This window comes from Odontesthes bonariensis, chromosome 6 (genome assembly GCF_027942865.1).
Source record: "Odontesthes bonariensis isolate fOdoBon6 chromosome 6, fOdoBon6.hap1, whole genome shotgun sequence".
Lineage (NCBI taxonomy): Eukaryota > Metazoa > Chordata > Actinopteri > Atheriniformes > Atherinopsidae > Odontesthes > Odontesthes bonariensis.
Genome location: NC_134511.1, coordinates 14321646 through 14344698, shown reverse-complemented (window position 1 = coordinate 14344698; position 23053 = coordinate 14321646). Strand labels below are relative to the sequence as shown.

General features: G+C 41.9%; 1 protein-coding gene across 1 annotated transcript; it reads right to left on the bottom strand.

Moving 5' to 3' along the window:
* Window positions 1-885: 885 nt before the first annotated feature.
* On the bottom strand, window positions 886-22929 carry gak (cyclin G associated kinase). Its single transcript, XM_075467492.1, has 29 exons — window positions 22584-22929; window positions 19693-19754; window positions 18419-18478; window positions 17848-17962; window positions 17064-17206; window positions 16824-16949; window positions 14686-14775; window positions 14397-14532; window positions 13884-13996; window positions 12447-12525; window positions 10618-10735; window positions 8363-8412; window positions 8027-8175; window positions 7691-7813; window positions 6764-6897; window positions 6387-6581; window positions 6181-6298; window positions 5907-5986; window positions 5553-5746; window positions 5241-5402; window positions 4810-4976; window positions 4390-4645; window positions 4097-4291; window positions 3817-3954; window positions 3620-3706; window positions 3166-3441; window positions 2910-3058; window positions 2412-2588; window positions 886-2325 (listed from the first exon to the last, which is right to left on the bottom strand). Exons 1-29 carry the CDS (start codon window positions 22723-22725, stop codon window positions 2224-2226), a joined length of 3936 nt encoding a protein of 1311 aa, XP_075323607.1. The 5' UTR covers window positions 22726-22929; the 3' UTR covers window positions 886-2223.
* Window positions 22930-23053: the final 124 nt, after the last annotated feature.

Genomic DNA, 23053 nt, shown 5'->3' with positions numbered 1-23053 from the left:
CACTGCCGATGAGTGGTTGTTGCCATCCTCCCTCTTTATACTATTATACTGTCTGAAAAATCTACTCGTCTTCATACTTAGGTTTGATGGCCCCTTGCGTTGGAATTTTTAAGAAAATGTCAGAAAACAAAACAGAAGAGATTTCTCTTCTGCCTTAAAAGGAAGAAAATTATAAACACGAAAAACAGACTGAAAAAAACCCAAATGATACAGAGTAACATATATAGAGGAACAACAGACAGGAAATACATTTGTAAAAGCACAATCGCATTAATGTTTGATGCTTTGGAATGAAAACAGCAACAGAAGCACACTGGGATCCAATAACAACAACTGTCCCACCTGCACTTCGCACATTCCACTTATATATATTATGTGAATTTTCTTATTGTGCCATTAAAATAAATGAGTAAGTCATCAACCCCCAAACTTTCTCATAAAACATAGAAATAAATAAGAAAACAAGTGATTTGATTGGTCCATGAGGTAAATGTGAAAGTAAAAAAAAAAGAAGAAAAGGTTGGAAGAAAGTCAAAAACAGATAAAAACAAAACAGAAGGAGAGGCTGGAAAATAATTAAATAAAGCAAAAACAAATGTGATTACAGGCATGATGTCCAACAAAGAAGCATTATCTTCCTGTAGAGAAAAACTTATTCGCACACACACACACACACACACGATCTCATTCACACCGTTCAGCCTGTGGCTATATGACAAAATAAACCCCCAGGCTGGAATCTTTACAAAGCCACTTGATGGATGATAATATTCTTATATTTACACTGAACTGATGATTAACAGCTCAATACAAACACAGAACAAACCCAAATAATACAGAGCATGAAACCAGGAGCGACTAGACATTCTCTTTTCAATCCTTCACTTTTTGATTTTTTTTTTTCCTTTCACTGACAAAAATGTATACTGAGCTGCGCGCCAGAGGTGGGTGGAGCTTAAAGACTCGGGAGAGCGGGGTTCATAACAGTGATGACGGAGATGCTCAAAAGCAATAAGCACTGCGAGGTCTGGGCAGGCCGGTAGCCTCTTTCGCTGTTCCTGCGACAAGAAGAAGAAGCACTTCAATAAAAGAGCTGCTGCCTGTCCGGACGAACCTGAACCTGCAGTCGTTCAGGGGTTTGGTGATGAAGATCATGCAGTCTGCTACACAGATTAGCCCGAGTGGGTGGACTTAAAGAGCACTTATATAAAAAAAAAAAAATTTAAAAAAAGAGAAGAAAAACCCCGAATGTTCGTTTGGATTTATGTGTAGCTCCAAAACAAGTTCAGGGACGCACAGCTTAACATTAATTTGAGGAGTGTGTGCAGCATTACTGTAAGGGTTAAAGCAGCACTCGTAGTGTTCAGCAGGCTGTCGTCTGACTGTCATGGGAGGCAAACGGCTCGGATACAAACACAAGTGGTGGCTCGAAAAGTTGTAGCAGAAGCACTTCAAAGTTTTCATTTCTGTTTTCAAAGGACGTTTAAATCTTTCCTCCGTCGTTTGTTACGGTTTGAAGGGTCTCAGATGAACAAAAAGTGCTTGCCTTTAATTTTTTTTTCCCCCTTAGAATGATATTTTGCCATCTTACATGGTGGCTGGCATGCTGGGTAATTAACAGCCACGTTCACTTCTTGTTTACCAGTAAGCCACACGACTGGCCTTTCGTAACGTACTGTGCACAAATTAAAATCTTACCACCAACAGCCCGAATGCGATCAGCGTTTTTATTAGTGTTGGGTCATGTCTTTCTCATGTGGATACAACTGTCATGATAATCATCCTTTTTAAGTCCTTTGTTCTTTTCCATTTCATCTTCTCAAGTGTGACCGTCGTCCTTTTCCTCGCCTCCGATGTTTGCAGCACCACTCAGGCAGACGCACAGATAGGCAGTGAGTTTTAGAACAATCTTGATGTTTATTCAACTGGCTGTTTATGAACCAGTGGGGATATTCTTTTTTTTTTTTTTTTTTTTTTGTACTACAGCCAAAAAATGAGGCATTAGGTCTTTTTTTTGTTGTTGTTGTTGTTGTTGTTGACTGTAGAAACAGAAGAAAGTAAAGGAGGGAAGGAATGGTAGAGAGGACACCTCTCAGAGGCTCTGTGCCCCCCTAAGGCCCAATGTGGGCTCAGTCCTGTCCATCTGGCCCAGTCTAACCCTTGTTTGCTTAGGCCAGTTGGGTCTGGTCTGGTCTGGTCTAAGCTGGGGTCCAGGCCAGGGTTTTAGAAGAGTGCTTTGGATCCCTGGTTCTCAAACTCTGACCAGGCGTCATTCAGTTCCATAAAGATCATCTTAGCATACTGTTCATAAGGCTTACCCATCGCCTGCAGACAGAAGGAGCATCAATTCAAACTTTAATAAAGACCGAGGAGCAGTTATGAGGATCTTAAGACGTACACAAATACGGTACCTTATCTGGATGAACAATCAGCGCTGCCTTCCTGTAGTATTTCTTCACCTGGTCAGGTGTGACCAGATCAGCCATGCCCACAGACTTCCAGCGGATTTCCCCCTCCCACAACACCGTGTGGAGAGTTGACAGCAGCGCTCGAATGTTTCGCTCCTTTCCCTCGATCCAATCCAAAATCTACAAGGTGAGAAAAAGACAAGCCTTCATTTCACGTCTCCTGAGGGTACTTTGTAAAGGAAAGCATTGATCGTCACCTGCCAAAAAACACCATACTGGGCTATCGACACACCCTTTTATGCAAGTAATGAAAAGGACTGATGAGGTGCCCCTGTATTCTTTTTTTTTTTCTCTTTTAAATAGTATAATGATCTGGTGCATAAAACAGTGCACAACAGAGATTTAAGATCTGTTTGCAAAGAGCTATTATTTTGGTTTCGGGTGCACATATTGTATGTGTTTTGAGTGTTGTGTCCCTAACATTTGCAATTTGCTGGTTACCTGTAATTTAAGCGGGTCCATCTCTTTTGTGATCTCCTGTCTTCTCATTTCAGCAATGGTCCTTGGTCCCTTCTTATCAAGTTTAGAAGCAAAACCCTGAGTGGACAGCAGGTCCTCAAAATCGTCCTTTTTCACTTTTGGCTTGGGGCCTGCATTACAACAGCAAGGAGCAAATTAAGGTCCGGCATAGAAATATAAAGATGCAAACATTCATACTCGAGGCAAAGTATCTGTGGAGAAAACCAGGTTCTCTTACCAAATCCAGGCCCGCGAACTCCCCTCTCCTCTCTCCCGCCGATGACACTAGTGAAGTTAAGGTTGTAGTTGGGTTTAGAGGGCTGTGTACCAGCAGGCTGAGACACTGAGGCTGTTTTGGGTGCTGATCCAGACATCCAAGGTTTATTCTGGGCTGAGGTGGGTCTTCCAGACTGCCAGGGCTGCTGGACTTGAGGCTTAGCAGAGGAGGAGGATGCGGCGGAAGAGGGACCCTTTGTGCTAAAAGAAGGCCCGGGAAGGTTGCTGCTGGAAGAACCTGCAGGAAAGCATGGAAGGATGACGGTTACTACAGGTTGGACTTATGAGATCATAAAGTTCAAGCTTTAAACCGATGCTTTCTCTGTGAACATTTGATTGCAGTTTTATTTTGGATCGCTGCTCAGCTCACTCTCAGCACAGCATACGCAACTCTGTATCAGGCCAAGTCCTCCTACCTGGTAAGTTGGAGCCCAGGTTACCAAGGTCCGCAAAAGGATCGAAGGTCTGAGACTTGGCTTTTGACATGGAGGTTCCAGCAGAAGCTTCGAAAAGAAACAGGAACAACAACTCATTTACAATTTTTTTTGATTGTCCACAAAACTGATTTATCTCCAGTCTTCTATTTACGCCTGGATGATATTCCTCCACCCACCTGCGTTGGTGTAGCTGGGTTTGCTGGCGGTGTTGCCAATAGCAGTGGTGGTGCCAGCTGTCCAGCTGTCCCACCCACCGAGCAAGTCTGGTTGGCTGGCTGATGATGTCATCTTAGGGACATCTTTCACAAGCTTATCTGGGAAGACAAACATTCAAAAGTTCTCTTTTTTTTTAAGATACTAAAGGGAGATTGGTTAATGATTTGTAGTGGGATGTGATGAGGGAGTAGGGGACGGGAAACTGGGCCATAAAAATAGAATTTTTTTTTTTTTACTAACTAAGGTTGAAGAGGCTGGTGTTGGAGGCAGGTGTGGTTGTGCTGTGAGCTGAGCCAAATCCGCTGGTTGCTGAACTATCAGAGCCCAACAAGTCCCCAAACAGGTCCGGTCCAGATGCTTGCCGAGATGAACCGACACTGGAGCTAACGCCAGACCCAGACCCCATACTGAACGGGTCAAACAAGTCGCCCACGGCTGCAACAAACATGAAGTAGAAGAAGCGAGAAATGTATTAAAAATAAAGGGGAAATTTCCCTATTTTCAGTCAGCATGAAGTAAGTTTTGTTCTTTACGTTTTGTGTCTGATGTGGCTCCATCCGTTGGCCCACTGAAGAACAAATCCTCCTGCACCGCTCCTGTTTGACCAGCAGGAGGGGCAAACAGGTCGTTGAGAAGATCGCTGTTGCTGGAGGCAGCTTTCAGTCCTCCCTGGTCTCCTTGATGAGGAGCAGAGGAGGGGGCTGAGGACGTGGAAGGATGTTCGGGGTCAGAATTCAAACCTAAGAGGTCGGCTGTTCCGCCAAGAGGAGACTCCTGGGGAGGGGATGTCTGGGAGGGGGGGGGAGGAAAGAACATCATAAACAAACAGCAGCGAATGGAAGGACAAAATTTGACATTTTGGCTGAATTTCATAACAGCATCAGTGTGCACGATAGGAAGTAATATTGCTGTGACATAATAGGATATAATCAGCAATCCAATCATTTCTGCACCTGGAAGTCAGCATCAAACTGTTGCTCGCTGTGGTCACGTGACAGAGGTTCTCCACCGGGAGCAGAATAAGAGTAGGACTCTCCCTCTGATTGATCACTCATGTCCTCCTGCTCATTGAAGGATCCTCCTCCCTGGTTGTCTGGAGCATCGTGTGGGCTACGCACATCTATATATACAAAATGCAAGTCAGAGGAAATTGTAAGGCATTTGAGCTTTCAAATTCTTTAGAAATCAGTCAGTGTGATGGGTAAATCCAGAGTAAGAGACCATTTCATGGTTTGAATCTGATCTAAAAAAAACACATGAGGACAGAAAGCAAAAGCCTCCTCTTCTGTAGAAAAAAGGACATTAATCAGGATAGTGAGGTTGTAGCTTTAGTTGATTCTTTCAAAAAAAAAAAAAAAAAAACATTTGACAACAAAAGACTTACCTTCCCAATCTAGTGTCTGGAAAAAGTTGCTGGGGTTGGCATCGTTGTTCACAGGAGATTCTGCTTCTGTTGCATTCGAACCTTCTGGGGTCTGAACTGGCTGTGGTGACTCCGAGTCATAAAAAGCAGAGGAACCTGGCAGCCGAGGCAGCTCAGGCTTACCTGTAGGGATTAAGGTTTAATATTTAGTTCATATGTACAAGTGAACAGGAAAAACTGAAGAGATACTGAGATATGGGTAAGTTATAAACTCAAAACAAATCAAACAAAACCATGACCAAACACATGATGTGGTGAAGTAAAGGCACCTACCAAATTTGCTGAGGATCTCCTGCTGTTCATCACGAGATGAAAAAAGGATTTTGGGGTTGAGGCCCTTGGTCTGGAAGCCCTCCCATGGGGGGGTCTTGGTGCTGGGTCTGTCCCTGGATTCCACCTCGATGTCCAGGTTAACCTGGAACAAGTCTGGGTACTTCTCCTGAATGTCACAGGCGTCCAAATCATACCTGAGAAGAGAGAGGTTATGAGGACAGAAAACTGCACTCTTTTACCACATTTTACTGTTAATCTAACTGTAATGATTATTACACCTCAGTCAGTTGTCCATATTATAAAGGAACAGTTATATCTTCAGCAGTAGATTACGGCTTGAGGCAGTATACATACTTTGCAAACTTGACAGTAGTCGCGTTTCTTGGCACGAAGCCCGTGTGAAACTGGATCTGAAACATTTTCATGGATGCCATCTGAAACAGAGATTTAAAAAAAAAAAAAAAAGAAAAAAAAAATTGGTTTGAAGCTGACTTCAAGGTAGTATTTTCACTCAGGATGTACCAGGTATCTGCTTGATGCAGATAAAACAGTAACAGGGCTCCTAAACGGTCCATTTCCTCAGGGGAAATGAAGGAACAGTTGGATTTAGGATTGCATGCGTCCATACCTTTGCCTGCAGGCGTCCTCCCAGTGTAGATCTTGCATGATAGATAACCACCAGCACATCTCCTTGAACTGTAACATTGAGGGGAATCTCTGCTCTGCCATCTTCCATCTTAAAATCCCTGCAAGGAGAGAAAGAGGAACAGAGAATGACTGAATGGAAAAGTCACATAAAAAGGACAGGCATTGCTCGCGTGGGTAAGATCTTACTTCATCTTGTCGTACTCCTGTGACGTTGTGAGGACTCTCTCGTCTCCAACGTAGACTTCGCAGAACGGCCTGCAGCCGTTGCGTTGCTTGTTGAACAGCGGCACAGGTGTCATGGTGATAGAGTGAATAATCACAGGCTTGCTGTGAGGGATGATGGGCTCCTCTGCCATCATGTCACACATGTACTCAATATATCTGACGATATGCAAAATTGAGAGCAAGTTAAAGTATACACACATGTCAAACAGCAGAGCGTTACATTATAAATCAATAAAACTTTCAGGGGCCCACCGAGGATCTATTTTATGAGTCTGGAGTCTCTGAACCCACCCCGCCCCTGTTCATTCATCCATTTTCTATACACTGTGTTATTATACCTCTTGTGTGAAGGCGCTATGCCAGGCGGGCAGCGTTTCATTGAGAACATGTAGACAGCAGCCTCGGCTGTGGTGAAAAGGCGACAGAAACACAGGAAGGAGCAAACGGCCACCGCTGATGCGGCTCTGCCATCCTACAGAGAGAAAATGTGAGGGGAACAATTTATTTTGTTTTTAGCTGACGCAGTTCAGTTTTCTTTCCTCAATGTATGTTTCTGCAGAGGCGTTTACACGGTGGCCAGAAATACAACTACCAGGCGTCACAACAACGCAGGCAGAAATGACTGCTTTTGGTATTCTGTTTTTACACAAAGTGTCATTACGGTCAAAGATAGTAGGCCGTAAAAAGCATGTCGGAGTCATTGTGTACTATTTTTATATTTTCTCATTTTGTGTCCTGTGCATCTCGATGCGCAGGATTTGGTGAGCGCAGGTTGTTCTTTAACAAGCTTAAAACACAAACTGACTTTGCTTATCAGATAACTGTTTAAACCAGTGTTTCTCAATTCCGGTCCTCGGGACCCACTGCCCTGCATGTTTTCGATGTTTCCCTCCTCCAGCACACCTGATTCAAATGATCAACTCGTCATCAAGCTCTGCAGTGGCCTGATCAGGAGCCATTCATTTGAATAGTTCTGTCAGTATGGACTTAAACAATTCAAAGGTCTTATTTTCTGGGATCAAGTTACCTTAGCAAAAGGGACTGCTTTTCAACATCTATTAGCCTCACCATTGACTTAAACCAGAAATGGATCAGGTAATTTCTCTTTCAGTCTCCGTTCCTTAATACATGAAGAAACTCAACAGTTTGACACTCTGAACGAGTATGAATGGTCACAACAGCCTAGTTGATTTTTATGTATGCTACAGCTAAAGCTCAGAGTTGCTCCGAGCAATTGAGCATGCTCAGAGGACTGGCGCACTTACCAGACAGTGGACAATACAGATGTTCCTCTGGTCTTGTTTGAGCCACAGATGCATGTTCTTACATACACTGTAGAGGCTGCGGAGGTTGGGGGCACGACGCACCTGCCAGTTGCATTCTGAAACCTACACACACACACACACACACACACACAGATTCAAGTTGAGTGAAGAAAAAAATTAAGTAACAACTGCATGTAGTTCAACAATAACTAATGATCATGGCAATCAAACCGGTGCATTACAAAAGCAGAGATGCACACAACTACAACTGTTACTCGCTCTTAAGAGGGAATTCACACCCAAACACACACACACACACACACACACACTTCATACCCTGTTGTGGAATCGAGAAGGCCTGTATGATCGTTTGGAAAGATTGTACACAGCATAGTGGCCAGCATGACGTGAATCCAGGAACAGACGGACGTCCTCTATGTTGTTCTTTATCGCAGACTCCACCCCTTCAGCTGGGAAAGACATAACTACACATACACATACTTACAGGTAAGGTTTCGCTGTCTCAAAATGTTTAAACTAGAAGATATTAAGTCCCATTGCAACATTTAGGCTGCATCAAAACGAGCTAATGAATGATTTTACACTTATACAAACAGAGAATGTTAAAAAAAAAAAAAAAAAACTGTATTTTCATGAAGGCACCATCTCTACCTGCTATTCTGGAGGTGATGTAGGAAATATCCAGGTCCCCTTTGGCATAACTGTTAAAGAATCAGAGGCACATTCACTAAAGGAGCAGATGCATAGCATATCAGAGAGGACAAATGCAAAAAAAAAAAAAAAAAAAAAAAAAAAAAAAGGGATTTCTACGAGAGATAAAGGGGGAAAAAAGTTGGTCTAATGCTCCTGAGTCTACACAAAGCTATTGGACATAACTACACCAACTGGTGGACAGAAACAACAACAACTTTGCCTAAGAATATACTAATGTCAACCTGGTATTCAAGGCTGCCCTACAAATTATGCAAATTAGATTACTGCAATCCTCAGTTCGTCTGTCTGATGAGTCTTTAATGCAGCAACAGCACCTGGCAGAACATTCATTAGTGCCAGTAGCTCCTTGGTGTTAAGAGGAGCTGGTTGCAAAATTAAAAACTGAGGCTTCGGTGGATCTTAAAAGCGAGTGGAATCATAATGGAACACGACAACAAGAAAAAGAACAAAGCATGATTTCTACTGCATATCAAAAGTTAGAAGGAAGGAAAAAAAAAAAAAAAGAGACATCTATGCTGATGACAGCCAGTTTTATCTGTACATATTAGGACAGACAGGTGATGCTGGTTAAGACACACATGTAGCTGAAATGGTTACTCGGTAAGCAGTGGAGCCATACTAAATCTGCTCATTACTGTCAACTCATTCACTCATTCGTATTGGACAGTGATTCCAGCTAGAGCAACTTGAACTCCAGCAGGGCATTTATAGACTTACTTTTGCATTAGTGGTAACACTTATTCACAACTAAGATTAAAAGATTAAAGAGTTGGTTTTTATTATGATATTAAGATATCAAGGAAGGGTAACAGGAGTTTATTAGACACATTGGTTGGACACAGGATGGATGAAGCTCTGTGCCTCAGAGAGAATTCTGTTAAGTCAACAGTTCAACACCGTTTATCACAGTGATGAAAATGTGATCAGCTCTACTCCTCTCTACTCGCTCCCTTGTGCAAGTGCTGTAAGATCTTTAAATCTTCATTTATTATTGCCATAGAAGCAACTCTAGTTTTAATATTTGATTGTTAGTTCTGTCACAATAATCTCCTGAACCACACTGAAATCAAGTCTCGCTTGCTTTGTTATTTCCAATAACTACCCCCCCCCCCCCGTGGATAATGCTCGACTCTCCATTCATAACATGCTCAGCATTCATTCCAGTGAATTATTGAGAGTGTGATGTTAGGATCAGCAAGCTGTGATGAAGGACACAGCACTGCAAAAGCCTTTCGACAGGTTTCTCCCTCTAAATCAAACACAAACTACAGAACACACAGAGCAACGCATGACTGGACGCATTTTCACCGACCCATATTTACCTTGGGTTGCTAGGTGATGGACACATAGGGACCATGAGGGATTGGGACAGAGAAAAGAAACAACAAAAAAATAAAAAATAAACCAAACAACCAAACAAATGGAGCAAAAATGATGATAGAATAACTAAACGAAACATTAAACTGTTGCAGATGTGCATACTTTGGCTATTAAAGGAACACTTTGCTCATTTTTCCAACGTTTCTTTAACGTCTCACTACCAGGGTCTTCTGGTGGTGGTGCTGCTACGTCTAGCAGACTGGATTACTACTGTACTCCACTGACTAACTCTTACATCAGTGGTAACACGATGCAGTTTGACATCAAGAGTAGAAAACCAAATAATCCAACAACCGAGCAACAAAATGTTCCTTTAAAAGTTCAAACTTAGGCCGAAGTAGGTGGGAATATGAACGATTACACAGACAATTTGAAGGTTTACAATAATTAGCCACTGAAGTCAATGCAATTGTAATGAAACTGATGACTGATAACTGACAAATGTCTCCGTTTAGAAAATAGTTACTATTTGGTGTATGAATGGATACTTTAAGAAGAATATATTCAAATCCTCCTGTAAGTTGGAGCTTATCTGGTATGTTTGAAGTTGCAGCAGCCACAGCTGAATGCGTTTTGGGAAACAACGCACCATTAAAAAGCATGACTTGTGACTATAAATCAATCAAATAATTCATACCTCATGGTAAACCGAGTGAGTCAAAAGGTTACATGACAGGTTCTACAAATAAAGGACGAGCAGTGCTCTCTGAGCTTTCAGGAGAGTCAACTGAAAACGAAATGACTGAGAAAAAAAAAAGGTCATGAAAAATGATAAGAGTGAAGTTCATTCTGACGAGGTTTATCCATCTCACCTTGCGACTGACTGGATGACTTTAGAAGATGTATCCTTTATGTTGGTGAGTAAGCGCTCTGTTCCCCCTCTCAAGATATCCAGGATGCCACTTCCTGCCTGATCAGAGTCGTACACACCTGAACATCAAGAGGAAAAAGAAAACATGAGAAATGTACAGCAATACATTTACAGATCTAACGCAGGGTTTAGGTATGCAGACAAACGCGTAACGACAGCGAGTGGTTCATCGGACTGAATTAAAGTTCTCGTTGAAACTTCAAGGTGAATGAATTGGATAAAATCAGTGGGTTTCAGCTATGGTGAATCTGCCTGATGTTGAGTTGAAGCAACATGCAGTTTGAGCCAGTGCTCACGGGAAAGAACAAACATACTCTGCTTTTCGACAGATGGTTGAATGGCAGTGCAGAAATCCTCTTAAGGGGCTTGAGGCAGCTTGTATGTGTGCATGCCTGTGTGTGTGTGTGTGTGTGTGTGTGTGTGTGTGTGTGTGTGTGTGTGTGTGTGTGTGTGTGTGTGTGTGTGTCTGTGTGTCTGTCAGGGAAAATAATAAGCTCAATTCGATAAATGTAGAAATAAACCAGAGAAAAATTACTCTCTAAAAATGATTCTCCAGCTTGTTCTCTAAATAATTTCTAGAGAAAGTGATCATAAATGAATAATTTCCTGAGCTTTTTTACTTTGCTTCTGTCTGTTTTAGATTGAATAATTTCCTTTCCTGCTATTCAAACCCATAGACATCGAAATCTCTCAGAACTGAGATAACTGAACGCAAGATCGTCCCAAGTTAACAGCCTCAAAATGCAAGACACAATATGTGAAATGTAAATTTAAAAATAATAATAAAAAAGCGAGCAAGAAAAATGTCTCTTAAACACTGCATGTTACATTGGTATATTGTGGGAAATTGCAGTCAAAGTGCTACATACTTGTACATTCAAGGCTTGTTCTTATCTAACACATATTAGGGCAGGTTATCTGCGATAAGCTTTTCCAATTGTATACAAAAAGCAATGAAAAACCTGAGCACATGAGCCATAACAGCTGATGACAAACAGTGAAGCATCAGCCTTTACATTACATTACACAGACTCTATGACATCCGCTTGGCTTCAGGTTTATACTCAAGATCATGCAAGGTTAGTGGGTTATAGGGCGACCAGAACGCAGCATGCAAAGTCTGTAACAAATCAGGATCCCGGTTCCGTGAGGTCAAAAATAACTGACTCAATGACTGTTGGCCATGATCGCTCTGCTCAGAGGAGGAGGAGGAGACTTTTAGTTACTTTAAAAAGTCATACACATGTGTATGATTTTTGTAGGTGACGTGGGTGAAATGGAGGGCGTATTGCAAGCCTTGTCAGTGATATGTTCTACGGCATCCTGAGGGTGGAGATGAACAAGTGTGTGTGTGTGTGTGTGTGTGTGTGTGTGTGTGTGTGTGTGTGTGTACATGTGTCTTTGTCTGATTAGAAATAACGGGGGAAGAAAAACAAAAAAAAAAAAAAACAAACACAAAATTGGTTGAAATGAAAGATTTTGCTCAGTCACACCTCAACAGCACACCCTACAAAACAGCTAAGGCTGTTTTTAAGAAATAATATGCGGTTAAAGTTGGCAGGAGAGTTGGCCAGCAGCGTTACAAATTCACGAGCATTCCAGCGGGGTCCTTTTGTTGTAGCCTTTCAGCAACAAACAAAGATAAATGAAGACAGAAATTTACATCACGACATTTTTATCCCCCAAACTTTAAGCATGAAAAGCCCAAACACTCCAGAAAAGCTGCCCTGTTTCACAGACCACAGCATTTCTGTGCAAACATACTCTTACCTGCATTGTTCTGCACGTTCTGGATCGGCACGGGCGGCTGCGCTCCATTGTTGCCAAAACCACCGTTCTGCTCCAGCAGCTGCAGACATTCATAGCCGTCAGACACCGGACGCCAACAGTAATAAGTACTCAACATTGTTACCAGAAACACTATGTGGATGGTGACAAAAATAAGAGAGGATCGAAAGATTGCGCCGGTGACGTTTAGAACAAGAGAAAAAAAAAGAAAACAAAGTTCACAAAAAGGGATGAGAAAGTCAAAACAAGAGCATTTCCCAAAAAAATGCTGTAAAAAAGTGAGAAATTGTGCCCAATTTTTTTTTTTTTTTTTTTAAAGGGAAAACATTATCTGTCTAAGAAAGATACATTAGAGCAAAAAAAGGAAAATTGCTTCATCTTCTGCAGAGTAATGGGCAGTCTGAGCAAATAACACAGCAGCGAGATAGCCTCTACGCTCCTCCGAACTGTCTTTGTCAGTATCTCACTCCCATCCCTGCCTCTCCATATGTCTGAGCTGAACTGCCGCAAAGCGAGGAGGAGGATGGTAATCTTCTTACATCCAGCAGGGAAACTCCTTCTTAACCCTAATCAGATCAGCAATAGCCAAATCTGCCTTCACCCTGCAGACACTTACCAGCCTTATCAGGATTCAGATTTAATAAGAAATTTGTAGAGGTTAACTGGAACTTTGTGCATTAATCTACCAAGTTCCTATTGGGCAAAACAGGCACTTAAATTGAACTTTTATAGAAATGTACTTAAGGATGACGAACACTGACACTGACCCGTCTAAAAGAGAAGCAGAACAGAGCAAAAAGTTGTTGAAGGAAAGAAAAGTCATTGAGATTCTAGAGACTTGACACTGAAATCAGCTTTGCATCAATCCCAACCGTGAGCGAGGATTTAGGGGTAAATACCAGGATTTGTGGGTCTGTGGTAAGAACCATAAGAGGCTGTGGGTTAAAAAGTTAAACAAAAGCCTTGGATCCGATTGTGTTCAGATTACTATTAACCGTTTTTACGGTGACAGTGCCACAAAAGACACGACTCTACTGCTGAGGTGTTGCTGTTATGTTGCGCATATTTTGAATTTCTGTACAGCCATTTCTAACTTAGCAACATAACCAGTGGAGAAGACAGGAGCAGGGGGAAGAGAATACAGCCTCCTTTTTGCACACTTTGTGCGACTTTGCAAAAATAATCACATCAGGATGTGTGTGTGTGTTCGTGTGTGTGTGTGTGTCTAGCACATTTACACACAAAATGAAAGAGGCCCTTTGATCAGCTCGTCAATAGCCTCTTCAAAGACTGGCAGCTCGTCCGGAATGTTTCAACCAATCAAGTTAGTTAGTCCAAAACACACTTTGTGGTTTCCATGCTGGAGATGGCATAACTACCTTACAGTGAGAAAGGAGAAGCGGGCATGAGAACACCAACCTCTGTAATGGGAGATTTGGGGTTGGCATTGCGTGCTGCTGCGATCTCCTGCAGCTGGTTAACCAGCTCAGTAATAGACAGACGCTCCTCTGGGTTCACCTTCAACATGGAACCTGGACAGAACCATAAGCAGAGGGAAGAGAGAGGTTGTGTTGGAGGAGGGTGAACCATTTTAAGGAAAATATTGAATCAGGTTTCATAATAAATCCCATTTTAAATGTGTTGTGATGTCCATTTCCCTCCATTTCGACAAAATGTTTATTTTCTAAATCGTTTTGTGAGGTGCTGCTGTGTTTCTTGTTTTTTTTTTTCTGTTTGATTTTTGTACGTGCAGGTTTGTCCAACACGTGAGGCCGAATTTTTAAAAATGCATTATTAACTTCCCACGACGACTCTTTGCAAGTGTTACGTTAACAGGACCCGTCCGGGGAAAAACAGGCACCTTTATAATGGTGATAAGATCAAGAGGGAAGCTGGAGTGGAAAGGTTTGCAAACAAGCAGGCAGTGCTTACGTATGAGGTCATGATACACAGTGTACTTGACATCATTCTGGGGGATGGAGTATTTTCCGTTAACTATTTGGAGCTTGGCCCCTTCCTCAAATGGATGCTGCTTAAAACACAGTAAGTAGAGGATGCATCCCAGGGCCTGCATGGGAGAGAGTAATGGAGGCAAAACTTGAGCCATCTTTTTTTTTCTTTTTCTTTCAAAAATGTCAAATTTCTTTCATTTGAATATAAACACGGTAAAACGCACACACACACACAAAAAAAAAAAAAAAAAACGTGTGAAGGAGCTGACCCAAATGTCTTGTTTCTCATTGATCGGAAAATTGGAGTAGAGATCAATCATCTCTGGTGTCCGGTATGCTGGAGTGGTGTTCCTTGTGATCTACAGAAAGTAAAAAAAAAATAAAAAAAATAAATAAAGGCAAGGCAATTTTATTTATAGAGCACAGTTCGTACACAAGGTAATTCAAAGTGCTATAAACACCAAAGCATCCGGCTAAAGTCAAACATTTACAATCTCTTGGCTCTGGCTCGTATGTTTAACTCTCCGTTTTCCCTCCTGGCAAACTCTGATGAAGCACAATGATATTCATTTCTGAGAACTGAACATGCAACGGATAAAAAATGTTTTTTATTTCACACGTCGCCACTTAAGATCATTGACAAAAAGAAGCCCTTAGCTCACGCATTCATACAATGCTACTTGTTTGAAAACACACGGGTTATTACATTTATAAACTCTGGTGTCTTGTACACTGAGGTCGTACGTAGCAAAGCTCCTTTATGTGAGCATGTGTCTGTGTGGTTATGTTATTAACCCGATCGATCAGTGCTTCCTGGACCCCAAGCAGCTAATTCAATCAGAGGTCTCTGGTTTCTAGTGTCATTACTGCCACAGGTCCACTGAGACCTCTGAATGAGTCTCTCTCTCTCTCTTTCACTGTGTAATTCAAGAACATAATGGGAATGTATAATAATATCAATTGCATTAAAAGAAAAACTGATTGTTGGAGCAGACTTTGACCTACATCTTATACATGCGTCTCAAACACAACCTTGATCGAATCAGGACAGTTAAACCAACTCGGACTATATCAAGAGAGGAAATTTATTCAAAATCAAAAAAAACTATTTAAAGAAACAATATATCTAAGATCATAAAGAAATAAAACAAAAATAAGTTTCAATTCTTGTTGGAAAATATTTTTTCTTAAATTTCAGGAGATACATATTTGCGAAAGGAGGACGGTCGGGGCCTTATGAACGCCTCGCATTGAACCGTTTGAACTTTTTAAACAACTTCATTGCTTTGAGTAAAACAGGAACAAAAATGGAAATTTTCGAAACACCAAAGTACGAAAGCAAGGCCTTTCACGCAGATCCAATGTTCTCCGAACTCCTAAACTCCTCAGGTGTGACCACCGGACAACAAACATATATAATAGTCAACAGAGTTGCCAAAACTCATATATATATATATATATATATATGAAATCAGAAGCTATAATCCGGAACCCATAATCCTCCAGTGCCACTGTGATCCAGCCTGGCAACCTACCTGTAGTGTCCAGAAGTAATGCCAACACTGACGAACATACACAAACTACAACAAACAGACCAAAGCTGGGCCAAGAAACATCTGAAGACAGATGAGACAAAGGGTGACTCTGGACCAGATGAGCAGGCCTGACGCTGGATCATGATGAACTGCGGGATCACTTTGAGTTACTGCCATCAAAGTAAAGGAGAAGTCTTAGTGTGGGTTGCCCTGATTTGGGATGTGCTTAATGGATCTCCATGTTTCAGATGGACTGAAAAACCTGCTCCTAGTTTTTTGGAAAACCCTTTCAAGCTGCTGCACAACAAATCTGCAGCGTTCCATAAGGCTGCGATCCTAATGCAGAGGAATGGAACGCCTCCGCACCCGCCTCACAGTATCGTCGAGAGCTTTTGGGTCTCTCACAAACTTAAGACACACACTAAGGAGGAACAATAGAGCTCTTTGAACAAAATTTGGCAGGTAGCTCTTGCTGCTTCACCAAAACTAATCAAAAACAGACCCCATCCTCGTGGCAACTTTTTTCTAAACAAAGAAGGGCTGTGTTAGTGGATGGAGACTTTTTTAAAAGCCACTATTATGATCTGATTGCTTCTTGCGTTTCGTTAATCATACCCACAAAACAAACAAATCAGAAGTGAGCTTATAAAGTGTTTTGTCATTGTGATGCCTAATAATTCTGTACATGTATAAATTACCCTTAAAAAAACCCATTGTGGCTGAGTAAAATTTTAGATCGACGGAGCGTACCTTCAACATTAAGATGAATCCTGTGGAATGCATTTTGACTGTAGGATTTTCTAATAATCCATATATTTTGATTTTGGCGGGCCTTCTTCTGACTACCAATAACGGTTTGTGTGTGCAGGTACCTCATCCTCCACCATGGACCTCTTCTGTGCAGACCAGCTGTAGTCGGGGCGATGTGACACTGTGGTGGCGCTGCCAAAGTCACACAGCTTGATGGTGCCCTGATTACTAATCAAGAGGTTCTCGATCTGCAATGCATCAGAAGTGGTCGAATTCATTACCATCACAAGTGATAGATTCCTCATCATTCACCCGCCGTCTGATCCCCGATTAACTCGTCCAACGATCAGAGACGGACCAACCTTGAGGTCTCTGTGGATGACTGGAGGTTTCTGCTTGTGCATGTGCTGCACGGCGCGGCACGCCTGGTAGAAGATTTTCAGCACAGTGTCACACGACAGAGGAGCTCTCTGCTCTACCCGCCTTATAAAGTCCACCAGCTGACCTGAAGTGGAAGAGACGCAAAGACGGGAATGAACGGAAGCCACAACTACTGGTCTCTCGCACACGTCCAATAAACGTCTAAAGCAGACTCAGATATTGCTGGGGGCTACGAGACACTTTAAGCATCTACAAGTAGCGCTTAGGTCAGACACAAGAAAACCTAAAAACAAAGGAAAAAGAGACACACAAATGTCGTTTTTTAAAGGAGAGGGGGGGGCCTGCATCCTGAAGGGTAAAGGTGCGCGGTCTAATTGGTAACTTTATTGACTTTCAGGAATTAAAATAATTAAAAATAATTATATCATTAGGGTGATATTAAATGCATACGTAAAAATCGGGCCATAATTCTTTTTCTACATCGATTTATGCTGTCCGTCTGTCCGAATGCGCTAATGAAGCTGTGAAAACTGCTGAATGAAAGGCACGTCTGTTGTAACTAAACATAAAGGAAGTAGAGCAGGAAACAAAAGGGCCACAGACAGGAAGCTTTCATCACAAATCCCTTTCAGTTTAACTTACTGAGAACCTTACGTTTCAATGAATGAGTCAGCACCGATTCAGCTCTGAAGTTGTATACAGAGCAAGGGGTGGCAAATTAAGACGTAGTGGCTGTCGCGTCTAGACGCATGTGTTAATATTTACCTTTACACAGCTCAGTGAGGATGAGGAACTCGGCCTGCCCGGTGTCCGACTCTTCCTTACTGATGGAGGCAGCAGAGCAGAACTGAACCATATTTGGATGACCCGACAGTTTTTTCTACGGAGCCAGCGAGTCAAGGGGCACACGGAAAACACACACACACACACACACACACACACACTGTGAGGTCAAGCCTGGTCCCACGATTTGTCATCTCATGAGTAATACTCGTAGTCTAGTCACAGATGCTGCAGGTTGAGTTTTTTCTCAAGGTAACACAAAAAAAAACCTCCCTCAAAAAGTCTGTTTGTTAAACCGCAAAGCGTCAATAAAACTAAGCCCAGTAAATATGCAGAAAATAAGCTTTTGTATTTCACACGCTGGTGTTTATAAATAAACTACAAGTGATACGGTAATGACAGTATACTGCACCAGACGTGCATTCCTCAATCTTGCAAAATCATGGGTTAGAGTTTCACTTGCCCCTTTTCACACGACAACACAAAAGTTCTATTATGATCCCAACAAAACAAAAAAAACAGATGCTTTCCCAGCACATATAATGAAGGATACCATGAAACAGACTTCCTGAATGATCTCCTTGTTCTTCTCTTCCTCGTTGGACAGCAGCCTCTGAAACGAAAACATTCAAAGAGATGGTTGGTTTGTGTCAGCTGCCGTCAGGTAACACAACCCATTCAGGGCACATATCTAAAGCCCCATACACACACGTCGCTGCTATTTACTCGCTCAGCGAGTGAAGTCAATAGAATGTCTATGTGTTCATGCGAGGCGAGGAGGCAAGTAGGCGAGGAGAGTACAAGCGAGTACAAGCGATGCGATGTGGGCGGATTCCGAGATGAACATATTTCAACTTCGAGCGACGCAAGTAAGCGAGTAAAAGCGAGTAGCCAATTAAAATGCAGAATACAGATTATTGACAGGTGACGTTCCCCCAGTGTTCTCCAAACAGTGGCCACCCAACTTCTACACACCAAGTCAGCAAAAGCACCCAAGCGAGTGGCGAGTAGGCGAGTGAGCGAGTAGCGAGTAAATAGCAGCGACGTGTGTGTATGGGGCTTAAGAAAAATATTCCATTTGTAGACGGTCCATATGGTCTTTGTCATGGAAATAAACAATCAAAGAGCTCCCCGGCCACTTTCTGAATTTCTTCTGACTAAACATTGGATTGAGCTTTCATCATCCATGTGCCCAGCGTTTTAAACCTTAAATCTTTTAAACTACATTGAAGCAAACAGCTTAAGTTCTGTGGTATTATAGACAGGTCCACCAACTCTCCAAAACCTGATGAGATATCTCTCTCTCTCTACATATGCATATATATATCTATATATATATATATATATAGATATATATACATATGTATGTAGCAGATGGCGTCCTCATAGCCGAAACCGTTTGACAGCATACAGTTAACTTAGTATTCTGCATAAACAGGACAGACGCACATTTTTCTTCCACTGTGAAGGGTTGTTTTCAAGTGAATACTCAAGTCTCATCACATGTTGTAACAGTGTACAATGAACATTTTACAGACTGACTAATATTTAGCAGTCTCATAGTATACGCCGCCGTATCAATTCAGCTACTTAATTCATTAGCTATTTCAAGTGTGTGCTGTAGAACGCTGAATTAGTGTGAAAAAAAAAAATGGTCTTGTTCCTGATGTAGGGTATCATCTATGAGCAGAAATATAATCCTTATACCTGAGAATAAGTGTGTGAATTAATCATCACATCTGTGTGAATTAGTGAGTGATACGGCCAAAGGTCAACAGTGACTAAATATGCAAATAAATCTCTTCAGTGGATAAACCTTCAGCTTACCTTGAGGGCATACTCTTTACCACTGCTCATGTCCTGGGCTTCATACACAAATGCAAATCCACCTAAAAGGAAAAGAAGAGGAGGAAGAAAAGCCGGGACACCACACGTATTAGTTGGTGATCATCACACTGACGCGGAAATGACATGGTATGTGCACATATATTTGTTTTAAACATCAGTTTTGCGTGCTGAGTGCGAAAATCACAAAGAAACCGTACGGTGCAGAGCAGGATGTGTTGCACTGCAGTATAAAGCAGCTATCCTTACACTTCCATGACTAACTCTGGCCTGATCGAACCAGGTGGTAAAGTGGTGACCGAAATAAAAAGTAAAACTGTAACAATGGCTAGTTTCTGTCAACACTCGGTTTCTCACAAGCACGTGACCGCAGAGGGGACTATAAACTCCAGCAGAGCCCTGTTCCAGAAACCCCTTCGACAAACATCCAAGGCTAACGTATAACCAGTCTTATCTGTTGATCGCTGAGCGGCCACGACGGAAAAGGTACCAGCTTTTCCAACCTTTAGGCTCCAGTTAAGCCTGACCGAGGATACGCGTTTGAATCAGCTTTTAATCCATATAGCTGGATAGACTGATCTTCATAGGGCTCATACGTTTATTAAATTAAGGCACAGAGAGGGTCACACTGCTCTTGTTACAATGCTACAAAACTAAAAGACAGTCACACAACTGTGGTCATTCTTCACATAGTTAATCATTGTCATAAAGCATGGTCTTATTTCTTTTTATTTTAAGACATTAAAGTCACTATGGCTGGTGGACTTCAAACCATGATCCAAACAAGGAAAGGACAAGGTTACCATAACGATGAGTAAATCAACTACCAGCCTTGCTCCACAAAAACCAAAGAAACAGGTTCAAGACTCTAATCTATCGGGTTATATTTACAGAAGGAAGACTCTCCAGGTGTGTTCGACATGCACTTCATTATTCCAGCCCCGAAATACTGACCTTGTTTGGGAGTCTATCCAGCAACCTAAGAGGCATGCACACTGATCTTTAGAACATGAAACGGGCAACACTTGGTCCTTGCGGCCAGGCTTCACACTGAACAAATACTTCACTTTACTACACAGATTTGCCACAAAGTGCAACAGTCAGATAGCTATTGAACCACTGCCTCATGTATTGTCCATTAAAGAATGAATATGCAAATCAAGAGTCTTGACTGAGAATGCAAACTCATGCCTGTGAGGAATCCCATGTCTGAAAACCTGAAAAGTTCCATTATCTTTGTTTTTAAGCCACTCCAGGAAAAAAAAAAAAAAAAAACTCTCCTTTATCACACACCAAATCCCTCCGTCTCAAGAGGATACAGTCTTTGAACGCATGTCAAATAATTATAAGAGTACTGCTGGTGCAAAAAGTTAAAAAAAAGTCAGTCTTGAAAACAAAACAAAAAAGAAGAAGAATGAAACGTCTTGATACAGCCATTCATTGCATATTTCATCTAAGAACTAGAAATAAAAGAGACACCTGTTTAATGGATAAGAGTTTGAAAAGGGGAGACTTTGGGTGTCAGGTGTCTCCACTTTCACAACCTGCTTGGATTTTATCTCGTTTTTTTCTTCTATTCTAACCTCTCTCCATGCGCAATAACAGTACTTTCACTTTACTGTTGATAACTGTGGCATCAGTGCTAAAACCAGAATGGGATCTACACATATATACCGAATGACACACTACAATTTTATTAATCAGTTAACTGTGCTTCACATCAACTGATGCCAGCGTCTCATCTGGGACTAAACATCAGAGAAAGGGTGAATTACTAAAGAGTACACAGCAGAGGGCCGTATCCGCTTTAAAGGACTAACTGTTTGTATGGAGAGCTAACTTCTTACACTTTAGGTGATGACACAAGTTCGAATTAGTTAGAAATTTCCAAATTATGTGGATGGAAGTGCGTCACACCGAAAGGCACACAATGGCCACATTTAATCAATAAATAGTCAACTTTTTTTTTTTCTTTTTTTCAAATCAAACACTGCAATACCTGACATTCGTTGGTCAATTGTGAGTGATAATAATTAAAAAAAGGGTGTGGAAATATTGTCTCAGAGTAGTTAGAAAATCTTCGTGTTACTTCTGAATACTTCTTTCTCGCTAGATTGTCTTGCCACTCTGCAAAGAGAGCAACAATGAGTGTTTGGTGCCACAGAGGCAACCTGATCTGTAGGTTTTCACATGTCCAGTAACCTAAGCCATAGATCAAGCTGAGATATGTGGGGCCAAATAGAACGATTCTTGTCCCATAAAGAAAAAAAAAAAAGTTATTCGTCGCATTTGATCTTGTGGTGTTCATTTGATCTAAACGCAGTCCTAACTTCAGCAAACTAACTTGTCACTTGACATCACAAGACAGCAATCCAGTAGAGCTCTGCAAATGCTCGGATTTGACTTTTCGTGAAATCAGCAGGAGGTTTGTTAAAACACCGCCTTCGCTTCAATCTTAATGCTGACATGGCTTCCTGTCAAACGTACTGTGATGTTTCTCTTGGAGCCAAGTAGGGTTGAAGGTATGCAGCCTACTCGATGGATTCTTAGGTAAAAATGTTGCTTGCGTTTGCCTACATTGTTTAACTGGGTTTAACATACGATTAGTTTGGAACAAAGTACGACAGCGTTCGAGTAAAGGTGAAAGTTGTCCGTCCTTCACACATCATAATAAAAAAAAATCGATTCAATTAGAACCGGATTGAAACCAAATGATCAACTTGTGTTTACTGGGTGACTCACGGCTCTGCACTTGCTAACGCAAATGACAACCAACAGCGGTGCGCTGCTAGCATGTTAGCTAATTAGGCTACCTAGCTAGGCTACTTGCAAGACATGATCGTTATGTGTCTGCCTGAGGGGCTCTGTCTCACCTTCGGCGATCACCCTCTTGATTCTGAGTTTCATGTCACCCAACTCGACGACTTGTCCAACGAAGTCATTCTGGTCCCGACTGGCCCCTCCGGACGAGCCGGGCCCGGCTAGGAAATCAAGTGCCGACTGGAACAGTGACATCTTTATCCAGCGCCCGTTTCCAGGCCGCCTCCAGGAGAGGGAATGAACAGTCTAAATCCCCACAGGCTCAGCTGAAAATACTTTAAAGCGGTTTGCGATGTTAGAAAGTCTGAAAATCAGGTGATATTATTATTTGACTGGAAGCAAACATCCTCTTCCTGCTACTAGACCGACGAAGCCACCATCATCACAGTGGCGACTTCCGTGAAGGGTGATGACGTCGGACACGATCAAATCACGTGAGATTGAAAAAAGAACATTTACCCTCCCACCCAGAAAAATAAATAAATATTAAAAAAAGGACATGTCCCGCTATGAAAATACACTT